At 35.2% G+C, this 14,582-nt stretch overlaps 1 protein-coding gene across 6 annotated transcripts in view; it reads left to right on the forward strand.

Annotated features, from left to right (window-relative positions):
• The window catches only part of ema (C-type lectin domain containing ema), a 191,540-nt gene that overhangs the window by 38,034 nt on the left and 138,924 nt on the right, over positions 1–14,582 (forward strand). For all 6 annotated transcript variants that reach the window (XM_089106377.1, XM_089106376.1, XM_089106378.1 and 3 more), the window contains exon 5: positions 3,330–3,478. In XM_089106377.1, the coding sequence (XP_088962503.1) occupies positions 3,330–3,478 (149 nt within the window). The remainder of the gene's footprint in view (positions 1–3,329; positions 3,479–14,582) is intronic.

Genomic DNA, 14,582 nt, shown 5'->3' on the forward strand with positions numbered 1-14,582 from the left:
CGAGAATCCACACCATTTCATTTTGTTTGCCGAGGCCTCTATCGTTGCCCCCGTTAAAGGTCTCACGCAAGTTTTCAGGGAGGGAGTTGAAATAAAAAAGCACATTCACCGAAAGGTAGCTCTCAATAGAGACACTGGAGAAATTTTTCTAAGTCCCATTTATGACAAAATTATTAATTCTGATCGTTTTTACATACATCCACAAAGTTATATTGTGCAATCGAATAGAGTCTCCGATAACAATCAAACTGGAAAGCGATCAGCCTTTAAAAATGCTTTACGCAAAATAAAATTCTGAAATGCCATTTAGACTTGTGTTTTTTATTCAGTTACCCTTTCACCGTTACTAGGAAAGGGTCGTCCAATTTTAGTTTGGTGTTTTTATTTTAAGGTTTGGTTTTTATATTTTTATCAGTTTTATTCTGCACTGAGGATGGTCAAGCGGAGGTCTTGACCGAAATATTTGCATAATTTTTCAATTTTTTCACTGGCTGTTAATTGTCCTCGTTTTCTTCCTTTCTTCGAGGTTTTTTGTTTATCATGATTAGCCAGTGTGGTCTCAGAAATAATTTATTATTTCTGTTCGTATAGATCTTAAAGTTGCTCTTAACTTAATGTGAAAAAAACTTCTTTTTTATTATAAATAATGTATAATTTCAAACAATTCGGGGTAACGGACTGTACAAGTTGCATTAAGTTTAGTCTTACCCATTAAAGGCTATGAGCCTGAGAAAATTTGCCGGATTTTTGAAAAAAGGGGAAAACACCACCTAAAAGTCTTAATAAAAATCATACCATCAGATTCAGCGTATCAGAAAACCCGATTGTAGAGGTTTCAGGCTTCTATCTGCAAAAATGTGGAATTTTGTTGTTTTTTTGGCGAGAAGAATGGTGCTTTTTTTTGGGGGGGGGTGATCGTATTGACCCAGTGGTCCTAGAATTTCGGGAGAAGGATCATTCGAACGGAAATTAAAAGCTCTAGTGCCCTTTCTAAGTGACCAAAAAGAATGGAGGGAAACTAGGCCCACTCCCCCGACTCTTTTTTCCCAAAATCATAATTGAAATGTGAGATAGCCAATTTGCTCATCCTAATTGAAAGGCCCAATAGCTATGCCTTTGGATGCAACATAACCCCCACACAGCCAAAGTTTGATTTCTTCCCCAATTCTTTAGGAACGACTCCTGAAACACAAGGGTGGTTTAGTTAGAATAATACGAAGCTTTTTAAAAGTACTAGAAAACTTTAGAGTAAAGAGCGAGGTGTTGAGGAGGGGGCAATCCCCTTCATACACATAATAATTTCTGTACGTTTTAAGTTTTAATATGGCTTTTTACTTTCAGTTGAAAAAACCTGTTTTTATATTTAAAAATCTTCCTTGCTGTAAAGCCCCTGCTAGTTTTTGCCATCTCCGTATTTGAAGTTTTTTTTTTTTTTTTTTTTTTTTTTTTTTTTTTTTTTTTTTATGGTCCCTTCATCTGTCCACAGTAAAAAAAGAAAAAGAAAAAAGAAACAGTACAAACCGGTCTCCTATTATTTTTAGATAAGTATGAGGTAAAATTTATCGTAACGAGTGGGAGGGGGGGGGTTGCAGCCCTTTCTTATGTTGGATTATTTCTTTTCGTATAGATCTTAAAGTTGCTCTGAACTTAATGTGAAAAAAACTTCTTTTTTATTATAAATAATATATTTAACTGTACAAGTTTCATTAAGTTTAGTTTTATCTATTAAAGGCTATGAGCCTGAGAAAATTTGCCTGATTTTGGGGAAAACACCCTCTAAAAGTCATAGAAGCTTAATGAAAATCATACCATCAGATTCAGCGTATCATAAAACCCGATTGTAGAGGTTTCAGGCTTCTATCTGCAAAAATGTGAAATTTTTTTTTTTTTTCCGAGAAGAAAGATTTTTTTTTTTTTTTTTTAGGGGTGATCGTATTGACCTAGTGGTCCTAGAATTTCGTGAGAAGGATCATTCGAACGGAAATTAAAAGCTCTAGTGCCCTTTTTAAGTGACCAAAAAGAATGGAGGTAAACTAGGCCCACTCCCACGACCCTTTTTTCTCCCAAAATCATAATTGAAATGTGAGATAGCCAATTTGTTCATCCTAATTGAAAGGACCAATAGCTATGCCTTTAGATACAACATGGCCCCCACACAGCCCCAGGGGAAAGGTATTTAAGTTAAGAAAGATTTACCGATTGTTTACGCATAGTAGTTGCTATATTGTGAAGAATGAATACATTTTCGTATGGGGGGGGGGAAATTTTTTGCTGGAGGTTTTTCTACAAGGGAAGTTTCCATGGGGAGGGAAGTTTCCAGGTGATGAACTTATCAGGGAAAATTATACACTGGGGGAATTTGCCAGAATTCCTAAACGAGCTAAATAAATACAAATTCTACAGAATATCAAATGAGCTAAAGTTCGATTTCTTTCCCAATTCTTTAAGAACGGCTCCTGAAACACAAGGGTCGTTTAGTTAGAACAACAAGAATCTTTTTAAAAGTACTAAAAACTTTAGAGTAAAGAGCGAGGTGTTGAGGAGGGGGCAATCCCCTTCATACACATAATAATTTCTGTATGTTTTAAGTTTTAATAATGCTCCTTACTTTCAGTTGAAAAAAATCTGTTTTTATATTTAATATTAGTATTAAACAAAGACGTTGGAGCAGAAGAGTCTTTTATCTTTTTATTTTATCTTTTAACTGACCGAAAACTAACATCTAGACTGTGTTATTCTACTGTTATACTAATAATTCTACTGCTCTTGATTTTAGACCCGTTTTACATTTTATATTGAAAATTTCTTCAATTTCGATTTTCTTAAATTGTTAATTTTTATCATTATAGAAAGCAATTTTTTGTAGATAAAAATATTAAGTTTTGCATCCAGTCTAGTAATTACACAACTGAGTTTGCACAAGATGTAAAATGATGTAACACTGACAATAACATATTAATATAGGCTTTGATATTCTATAAATTACGGAAATTATGAAGCATTTATCTTCAATATAGTTTATGACAATAAAAATAATCTTTTTAGTTTTAGCTTATTTATTTATAATGATAAGCCAAGCTTTTCTCGTACATGTAATTTCCTAGGATTTTTATAGAAGGGCTGATCGACCATTGGGTTGCTGGCCTTTTTGTCTCCAAAACTCTCTAGTTGTGTAAATACAATTGCTTCAGTAAACACTCAGCTATTCAAATATAGACTTCGCTAGTGGATCCTTCAGTTCATCATGATTACTTTTCTACTTTTTAATGTTTTGATAGTATTTTTTACCTAGATTTTCTGGATTTTGGTTGAATTTTTGTATTTTGCAGATTACCTCTTGTCCAACAATCATGTCAATTCCATAATAGTCCATAAATTTGACTTCTCAGATGAGGAAGTGATGGCATACTACATTTCCTTCCTTAAAACCCTCTCGCTAAAGCTCAATCCTCATACGATACACTTCTTTTATAATGAGGTATGATTTTTGTTTTATCTTAGATTTTTGTAAAAATTTCAGAATAATTTCAGATTTAGTTTTTAGGTTCAGCTATTTCTGATAGTGTCTGATTCTTACTGATTTCTTAATCTTAAAAAAACAGGAGTGGACACCGACTTTGAATCCTAGAAGATAGTTGTTTGCTTCAGTAGGCTGTATGATTGTTTGGTTATTTTAACGTTAAACTTAAATTCTTGAAACAAGATAAATGTAAGATTATTCAGCTAGATCTATGTTTAAATTCTAACAGGAGTCGTATTTGGTCTCAGCAGCCACTCTTTAATATTTTCGTTTTCTTTATAATTGAATGTTGTGTCTTTTTGAAATTTAGCATGGATATTTTAGTGTCTATTTTGTGCTCCCCGAACAAGTGTGAGCTTCTTGAACCTACGTTCTTTAAATTTTTATTTCTTCTTTGCGAAGAAGAAACTTTACGTACTAGCCAAAAATTTTACCTGAGATGATGGTCGTGTTTCATTTACACTCAGAGTAGCTGTTCCAGGTAGCATACTACTACTACTGTTAACAACTTACTGGAGGACCTAGCTGCCTGGGGTCAACACAGATATACACGCTCCTCCTTCATCCCAATCTGTTCGAAGGTCTTTACGCCCTCCTAAGAAGTTCCGATTTCCCCTAAATCTTCCCTTACGACATCCTCCCTCCCCATTCGTATATATTCGGGGATATCCATAGGTAGCACAAGGAGGCCAAATTATTTATTTCCCCCTATTTTGACATTTTTTAGATGAAATTTCAGAAATATTGGCAGTGAGAATAGCATAGAATAAATTACGGTGCGGAAAGAAAATACTTCGTCAAAATATTATTATTTGTATGCCTGACTTTTCTTTGAATATTAAGGTCATTTTAATTTGCCTTCTTTTTTCTATAAATATAATTATATTTCGTTATGAATAATTGGATTTCCAGATGTGATCCTTTTTTATGCCAGCTAAGGATAAAGATCCTCCAGTGCCATTGATGACGCGTAAGGTGTTGAATCGACGATTCAGTTGCTTTGTCCCTTTCAAAGGAACCGATAGCAAGCCTGTCACCCAGCGTTCCAGCAGTGGGAATTGATCCTGGGGCCTCGTATTGCCAACAAGAGATTCAATCGACCATGCTACCATAGGGCATCCTTTTTTATCCTAGTTAGCCAGGTCATTAGATAAGATTTATTCATAATTTTTTAGATCACAAAGCCTTTCCCTTTACAAATAAAAAATATGAAAATACAACCTACCCCCTGCCCCCCAATAATCCCTCAATTCTTACTATATATTTCAAATATGTTATAGATATTGACCATGTAGTGAATAAAGCCGGAGTTAAACTTCAGCCTGGAGAGTGGAGGGGGTAGGGCTTAGTGGGCTGGCAGTCTCCCTCTTACAAGTATGTGGGGTAGTTTGAATAGATTGAGCGTTAGAATTTACATTCCTTTGAAATTTACCCTTCGTTGGTTTATTTATTAACGACTAAGGAAGAAATAAAAGACTTTCTTGTTGCTGCCCCCTCCCTCTTCAACTCAAATCGCGGGATTTTTCTACTGTTCTCAAGAGTCGAAGAGATGTAGACAATTAAGTCAAAGTGTCGGAAAAATTTTCTTTATCACTTATATCTGGAGCATAGGTTTTCTGTACTTTACCTGGATAAAATGCCCCAGATTCCTCTTAGTCTTGATGAGCTTGGTCGTTTGCAATCCATGTATTGTAAAAGTATGAGCTTGTTCCAGCAGACACTAGCAATTAAATTCAATAAGTGGTATGTGAATGGTTCCAAACATGTTTTACGGCTCAATCAACTATAAAAGAAACTGGTTTTTTAAATGCTTCAGCGTTATAATAAATTTTAGTGATTTATGTAATAGGCCAAATAACTAAGTATATGCAATTACGAAAATGCAAAGTAATAAATTCAATAATCAGCTAAAAATAGAAGAGCCAGCATTTCCACCAGGCAGCGTGAGGCAGCAATGGATTCTTTGTTCTCAAGGAGAAAAAACATAGCGGTAAACCAGTCGCAACCCGTTCATTCTTGTGTGTCTTGTACGGGGTTACCACTCCAAGTGATTTATCACTATTTCTAGTGATTTTTTATATTGCCTTAACAAAAAAATCCTTGTTTTTTCGTTTTTTTTTCTTTTGGTATGGAGTCAACAGGCTTTTAGTACAGTCAAAATACGGGTAGATCTTGAACAAATTGCAACAATAATGATTTTAATACCATTCGATAGAGAAAAATGAGCTTATTAAAATATCCATAATTGGTATCGCTGTCCCGAGGTGAAATGGGTCAAATTTGCCCAAAAAAACGGAGGAGGGGGCAAAAAGCTATTTCGTGATAATGCATAGAAAGGGATGTCTTCTATGGGGTTATTAAGATCGTAGAAAACGAAATGAAAGTAAAAAGGATACATCATCAGTATCACAGGGATATTTTTGCAAATTCCCTTTTAGAGTTTGAAGTGAGAGGGATTAAGTCTGAAAATTAACGAAATATCCAATTTTAGTGAGCAAGGAGTCCTTTCTAGGATTTTCTTCATCGTAGCTAGCGAGAAAGGAAAACCCGGAAACACCATATAACACCGTGTAACACCGCACCTGCAAAACACCGCAGTTTTAATATTACGGAATATAAATTACATCCGTCTTCTGTAGAATTGGTTACCTTTTGCTGAAACCCTAAGGGGAGAAAAATCTTTTTTAAGATTGAATAGACGGAACTAAGGTGTTGGTAACAACTTGATCGTATACTCTGCTAAAAATAATAATCCTAGGCTTCAAGATATATAAAGTTTGGCTCATTTGATAATGTAGAAAAATCGATTAGTGTAAAGATTACGGAAAGAACGAGATAACATTGGTTTCAATTATTTTCCCTTCGTCAAACATTAAAAGAGAAAACTTTCAAAAATCATTGGCATTTAAGGCAGTGTCAGGTTTCTTCAGGCTCATGGCATTCTGGCAGGAGATCGTTCTGTACGATTTGCAAGCTATAGAGCAATCCAGACCCGACTTCCTGCATGAGTATCTTTCTGAGTCAAAGTTATTTGACTTACAGGAGCAGTTCACAACTTTCAGAAGCTGCATTGGAGCCGGAGGTAAATCAGTCATCGTAAGAACCAAGGCTGTTTCTTTGCACCTAAATACCCACTTAAGAGGGTTGAGACTGCTATTTTCGCTCCAATTTCGGACCTAATTATAGAAACGCAGCGAGTAAAACTTCTCAGATGCACGTGTGGGTGGCAAGTCTCGAGGATGCACAAATTTTAATTATGTTGAGACCTTCTTTTGGACGATCCTATAGCGAGCTAAGATTAGGTCTTCATCACTATTGTGTCCATAGATGGACAGTTAAGCACGTTCTCCAGTACTGACTATTTCCTCTTTTGTGCTCGCCTTAAGGAAAATTTGAGACCTTCTTTGGAACGCCTTATTTTCCTTAAATAAGCCTGTAGCCTTTCCTTTTCCAACACCATGTATAGGGGAAGTGGTGTCGCAGCCAAGTAGTGCATGACAGAAAAATATAGAATCGAAGAGTTCTTTTCCCAAGCTAGTTTTTTTCATGTGTAAGTCCCGCGCGACAATCGTATCGCCTTGTTCCGCTTTTGGAGAATAACATATCTTGTTGGGATTGCAATTGGCATGAAACAATAAAAAACGAGTAAGTCAGTATCATCACCAACTAGCACAGTAGGAAGAATACCTGACTTGTCAGCAACAATTTTAATAATCTTCACTTCCGCGTCGCCTTCTTGAAAAACTTCGGTTCCCATTTCACTTAAGCTTTCACCGAGCATGCGGATAAACCTCGCCTTATTTTTTGTTGTTGGATATAAATTTGTCTTTGGGTACTTGACGATCTGTAGTAAACGGCACATCTCCCCCGATAACTTTCACACATCTGCTTTGTGTCTGGTCTTTGACTGCAGGTTGTTCATCATATCCGTCAAAAACCACTGTAAAGTGTCGGTACCGTGTATCGATAAATGCCAAGTACTGGTCGAATGTCATTGAAAAGCTGCTTCCAATCATCCACTGAAGCTTATGAAGAAGAGCTCCACCATGGTTGTGCGTGTGATTTGTTGTGGAAATGTGCCACATGCAATGGAACTATGCAACACACGTGGCTTTCCAAGATATACACTAGGTGGCAGAAAGTGGGTAACCCCTCGTATATTATTTTTTCTCTGGGCTGTTTCCTGTGGAAAGAGTTGTAGAAACTATGGAGGGGTGCTATTCGATTGGGAATTGAAAGTTCTAGTGCCCTTTTTAAGAGTTGGAGGGCATAAAGCCCCTTCCCATGCCTTTTCTAGCTCCCCTTCCCTCTCACATCCGATCGAATTTTGATACAGCCTATACGTTTAAAACAGTCGAAAGGTCCAATAACTATGCCTCTGGGGATGAAATAACCCCCACAGTCCCTAGAAAATGGTGAGTAAGCTATAGAAGTCGCCCATTGTTGACATATAAGTTAAGTTATTGGGAAAAGGGTGTATGTTTGATCTTGGTTTTCCAAAAAGACTAAGTGTATTAAGGTAAAATTTCAGGGAAAGTTGGGAGGATGTTAAATTAAATCAAAAGCCCTGCAAGTCTAAGCCAGCCTAAGAAAGAAAAATTGTTGGCTATGTTTCAGGTGTCACATAAATACAAACAATCTTCAATTTTTTTTTGTTTTCATTCAGGTCTAACTGTTCCTGTCTATATTTACTGTTAGTTACAGATTTAGCGGGACAATTGGCCAGCGTCACAAACCAAAGAAGCCAAAATTAGTTTCTAGTTTGTGTTCTGCATATGGACCCACCTTGCCATTAAATTTCTGAATGTCATTTTCAAGCTGATTAAAGAGTAACTATATAGCCCTGTTTTTTTTTTTTTTTTTTTTTTTTTTTTCCCTAATTTTTTACTCTTTTCGTCTGGAATGATCAAATACATTCTAATTCTAAGTGAAATAAATGGCTGAACAAAAGTATTACAAGCCCTAATTGATCAGAAAAAGTTTCGGACTCACTCTCAAGTGAAAACATCTTTTTTTGAAGTTATTATCAATGGTTTCCTCAACCCATAGCTTTCGGATAAAAGTTTCAAACGTTCGAGATTTTTTTTTTTATGAACCGATATCTTTGAAACAAAAATCATCATTTATTACTTCTATCAATTTCCTTAAATATAATATTTCGACTTCTCTTGGCCTCCTCAAACACTTCCTGAAATTTGTAACTCGATCTCCCTGTAGTTCCCGAGATACTTCAGATGTCCTAGTTTTATAGCATGGGTGAATAAACTGTCTTTTGATATCATGAATTGATTCAAAATTCCACTGGGACCAAGACTTCAAATATTTCTGGCGGATCGAAGACGTACGTTTTTACCCCAATATCTCCTCCCTATAAGCACAAAATATGAAAGCCTCAAATCTTCAAAAGTTTTAAGCTTAGTTCTTAACTGTCATTTCTGAGATGTTCAGGTTTGCCGTTTTGATAACCAGGTTCAATCTGTCTATGCTCATGAATTTTTGGTAGGCGTTGCCCCAGGGCCCGAAATCCTGTTTTCGGGACTCCTGTCATACAAACCAAAGAGTCCCGATTCTTTGATTTAGACAAATGTTTTTAACGTATTTCGGTCTAGGACACCAATCACATCATTTAAGACTACCCTAAAATGATCTATTCAGCAAACGCGTTAAAAAAGAAATATTTCTATGCTTACTAATTTGGGAAGGGGGGCTCGGACCCTATTGCCACATTTATGTGGACCAAAATGCCTGTGACATTTCAGCCTGTTCCTTTTCAGTTGCTTGTTAATTTTGATGAATGCAGGTAGTCTACGGTTTGGCTCTACGGTTTCGCTTCATGAGAAAATTAGATTTAAAAAATCAGTTTTTCCTTTAACTGAAAGTAAGAAGCAACATCAAAACTTAAAACGAACAGAAATTATTACATATATTTGGGGGTCGCCCCCTCCTAAATACCTCCCTATTTACGATAAAGTTTTTTTTTTACTTTTAAAGAAGCTCATTGTTCTAATTATATGGCCCTTCTTTTTCTGGAGTCGTTCTTAAAAAATTGAGACAAAAAGTAAAACCATATCGTAAAGAGTGAGGTATTCAGGAGGGGACAATCCTTTCATATAGGTAATCATATCTATTCGTTTTAAGCTTTGATGTTGCTCCTTGCTTTCAGTTGAAAAAACTTGCTTTTTTGTAATTTCATTTATGATCGTTTTTAAATAATGCCTGGGAATCCGATTCCCTACCATGGAAAATTGATTCCCCCCACAGAAAATCCCTCCATGGGAAGTTCTTCTTATGTAAAATATCCCCCCCCTCATAGGAACCCCCTCGTCCCAGATAATTTCTTTCTATCTGAAAATTTAACCCGGGAAATTCCTTGCAAACGATTCCGGGTAAAAGTTTTCTTAGCGCGCTTTCATTTAAAAAAGACTTTAATTTCTGATTTTTTGTTTTAAAATCATGCCGAAAATCTCTCCTCCTTGGAAAAGTTTTTCCGCAAATACCCCACCCCCAGCATTTTCGTAAAAAAATGCTCCCGCAGAAAATTCCTTCTGGAGAATTTATTCCATGGAAAATATCCACCCCCCTTCCTTCGGAAAAATACTCTAGAAAATTCCAACCCGGTAATAATTTTCACCTCCACAATTCCCCTTAACATCTCCAAATGCAAAAGTGAGTCGATAAAGAGAAAGTAAGAAAAATAAAAAGAATTTCGTAAAAGAATTCAGGTTCCCCCTCCCCCACTTTAAAACTTCTCCTGGAAAGTTCAAGCCCCCGGAAAATTCCCTCCCCACGAAAAATACACCTCGTGGAAAATTCCACCAGCAGAAAACTCCCCCCCCCCTGACAAATTTCTTTATACTTCCGAATAACAAAACTATACGTAAACTTTGGGCGAATTTCATGATTTACAAACCTTTCATCAGGGGCTGTGGGGTCATATTATCCCCAAAGAAATAGTTGTTGGACTTTTCAACTATGCTGAACCAAATGGTTATCTAAAAGTTTTGATCGGGCGACTTTGAGCAAAAAGGGGGATGGGAGGGGGCTAGTTGCCCTCCTATCTTTTTGGTTACTGAAAAAAGGCACTAGAAATTATTGTAGCATTATTGAGAGTATTATTAACCAATAATAGTATTATTGGTTTGATGCGATCAGCCCTGGGGGGGGGGGGGGACAAATAAACACACATTTGTGATCTTTCTTCTGGCAAAAAAAAACAAAATTCCACATTTTTGCAGATGGGAGCTTGAAACTTCTTCAACAGGGCTCTCAAATACGCTGAATCTGATGATATGATTTTCATTGAAATTCCATGACTTTTTGGGGATGTTTCCCCCTTTTTCAAAAATTATACAAATTTTATCAGGCTCGTAACTTTTGATGGGTAACACTAATAAATCTTATATATTTGGAATCAGCACAACAAACCAATTCTTTGATATATCTTTTGATATCAAAATTCCGTTTTTTAGAATTTCAGTTACTATTGAACCGCGTCGCTCCTTACCAACAGTTCGTTACCACGAACTGTTTGATAAAAGGCTAATGACCTTACGTTTACCCCAGCAAAATTAGTGTTTATTCTCAAAAGTGTTGGGAGTTGGCACCTGTTGATCATGCTTTGAAGGCTGGTTAGTGTGATCCAGTATGATTCTGATCCTCATGGACGTATACACCTGGTGTGCTTTGCAAGGAGTAAAATTCGAAAAGGACCTGTTTGGCAGTACGTTCAAAACTCCCAATTGTGTCCGAGTCCAAGTGTCTCAAAAACAGTTTGGATATGCGAAGAACATTAATTTGTATCATAGACACGTGGCAGACTGGTTTCCTGTTATTAGTACTGCTTTACTGCCAAGGAACTTAAGAATGAAGTGCTTGATCGCTAAAAATTACGACAACGCTCAGTCCGTTATAAAATTTACTATCGTAAGCTGCAGGTCAAAATTCCTCCTAATTATAAACTGACACAAATTGTAACTGGTCACTGTAAATTAAATTCATTTTTATGTAGGTTAATAAAAGTAATTGTTCTAATTGTGATTGTGGTGACGAGGAGACTTTATATCATTATCTTTTTGAGTGTAAATTTTTTGAAAATGAAAGAACTGAAATGCAATTTAAATTACAAGGGTTTTCTTACTCTAATAATTTTAATATTAATGTTATCTGGCTCATTAAAGAGGCTCGGTATGCCGTTTTGGAATAATTGAACCGAACAAAGAGACTAGATATTGTATAATTTTTTTTTTTACTTTTCCTTATTTCTGTGTGGTGTTTAGTATTTTGCTTGTGATTTTCAGTTTTTGATATTTTATGCTATATTTTGTAGGTTAGATAGTGAAATACTCTGTATTTTGCTTGTGGTTTTCAGTTTTTGATATTTTATGCTATATTTTGTAGGTTAGATAGTGAAATACTCTGTACGGGTTTAATCACTGAATAAAATCATTCATTCAAGCTGCAGGTCGAGAAGTAAAAAAAAAAAAAAATGCCTCTAAGGTAAAATTAATTTGCTACTGTTTCTTAAACTGAAATGATAAATTGCTGGGTGTCCACAAAGTTTATATTTAATTTAACAAGTTTGGACAAATTTCATTTTTCATAGAACAAAACAATTTTATGTAATTGTAATTGTTAGGGAATTATATTTTCAATATGATTCTCATTTTATGCATAATATGATGTACCTTGCTAAATTCAGATGAACTCGATTGAATAGATGTACATTACCGTTGATTTCTGCACACTGACTGATAATAAAAATCAGGTAAATTTGCTATGACAAATGTTTGAAGATTATTGTCGTAAAATTAATTTGTTTGTTCAATAAAGAACGCTTATTAGCTCAAATTCAGCAAGTTATTACCGTTGTTGCAATTCCATATGTACAATATGTACTACTATGCAAGAAGTTGACGCTGATATGCTGTGTAATTTTTCGTATTTGATCTGAACTATGGCAAAATAAATGTCTGATATTGTGTTGTTTTATTTATTTATAGTTTTATAAAAATTCGCTTTACTGTCACTTTAAATCATTAATTTTTCTCCAACACCTTCGTTTGGGATTTTTTTTTATAATTAATATTACCAATTTTGAAGGATAAATTAGAGCCGACATTGAATAAGGAAGAAACAAAAATCTTGCATTCTAAATATTTAAAGCTATATATAATAGTTAAGTAATTAGTTACATAGTTAAAGCTTGTGTAGTTTTTTTCGTCTTATCTTTTTTTCTAATTTGCTATTTTCTGCTTAATGTTAGAAAGCGGTAAGGGCATAATCTCCACAGTTTTTACAAAAAGTTTCGATATCAGTAGTGGAGGCCCTTTGGATGTGGCCGCAGAACCCTAGCAATGGGTTCAAGCGGGCCCTAGCAACCAGCAGGTGTTTATAATGACGCGCATCTGGGTATAATGTAATAAGAGTTGTTTATGCAAATATTTTTTTCAAGGCATTATTATGTGCACCTGGGTCTTACGTAACACTATAGTACACCTGTATGTTACGTAATAGGAGTTTGTTTACCTATGTTGAGGATAACGTAATCTCGTGTGACTTTTTTTTACTAGAGCTCAGGGCCCGCTAGTCAAGTGGCGAACTCCCGGATGTAACTGAGGACGGCACTCACGCGGGTGTTACGTAATACTTTAAAAGATTTTTTTTTCTTCGAGATTTTTTCTTAGATATTTTCTTCTTCAAGATTTCTTTTTTCTTTGAGATTTTGTCTTCGATATTTCTTTTTCTTCAAGATTTTTTCTTTTTTTTTTCTTCAAGATTTTTTTTTCGAGACATTTTCTTCAAGATTTTTCCCTCAGGGAACTTTTATAATTGTCATCAAAGATTTTTTATTTCCGATGTAGGAATCGAACGCAATACCAGAGATATCCCCAACGGAATGGTGCCTTAACCACCTGTGCCAACAAATCCTTCCTCTTATTATGTTCCGGGAAATACAGTCTATGAAATAGTGTTTCCCGCACGGAGAATTCTCTGCACAGTTTCTAAATCGATAAGCTATGAATCGTGTGTTTCATATCAATTGTCTCCGAGAGCGCGCTAGAATCCAGCAATTTTATTGACTATCGATCTATTAGGCACACCTGGCTCTGACATTGTTATAAATTTTATGACATGAGCTAGACAAGACTTAGTTTTGATTCTCAAATGGCTTTGTAAGACAATGACTTTTTATTGTACATACAAGTTTTATTAATAAACAAATTTACAAGTATTATTGAAAGACATTATTCTTACGGCACTGAAATCAATGTTATACAGCTAGGAAAGGCTTATTTTCCATTATAAAGTCGCTCAATCGAGGATTATCTACATAAATGCTGAGAAACTTGCCGCAAGTATACCCACAACATCAAAAATGTAATGCTGCAGGAAAACCATTGCTTTTAATCAATAAATCTTGTACGCACTTTTCAAATTGGTCTGATAACCTTTGTAATCCGACGAGAACGAGTATAAACCATGTAATGTATTCAAAGTTTTCTTGAATAAACCTTTCATTGTTCCCTTGAGCCAGTAGTTTCATACATTTTCCCCTGTAAAATTAAAGCCTTCTAAAACATACAAAAATCACCTTTTTAAAAATACAGCAGCCTCCTCCTTGCATTTTAGATATGGCTCTTCAGTATCAACATCGCTTCTTACCTTTAGCAAAACATCTTCGTCTTTAATATTATTTTTTCTTTAGTTTAATTTTAAAATTAAATTTATTTATTGTATAAAATTTTATATTTTATATTAATATTATGAAATTTTATATTTTATATTGGCTTTAATTTTATATTTCCTTATTGTTTAAAAATGACATAGAATTTAAAACATTTTCTTGAATGAGCCTTCTCCTTATTTCCAGGGATTTTGTAAAAATTGGCTTCATGGTGGCATCCATGTTGCAACCGTCATCATCACTTAAGCGTTTTCTGACGTTTGAATAGCCCGAAATATATTTTTTTGTCAACAGTGGAGACATACCATTTCATTGTTAGAACGTGATAATCCAAGACACTTCACGCTACCTCGCCATTCTTTGGCTGGCTCGTGGCAC

Source organism: Artemia sp. Qi Xiang Cuo, chromosome 20, assembly GCF_049724085.1.
Source record: "Artemia sp. Qi Xiang Cuo chromosome 20, ASM4972408v1, whole genome shotgun sequence".
NCBI classification, from domain to species: domain Eukaryota; kingdom Metazoa; phylum Arthropoda; class Branchiopoda; order Anostraca; family Artemiidae; genus Artemia; species Artemia sp. Qi Xiang Cuo.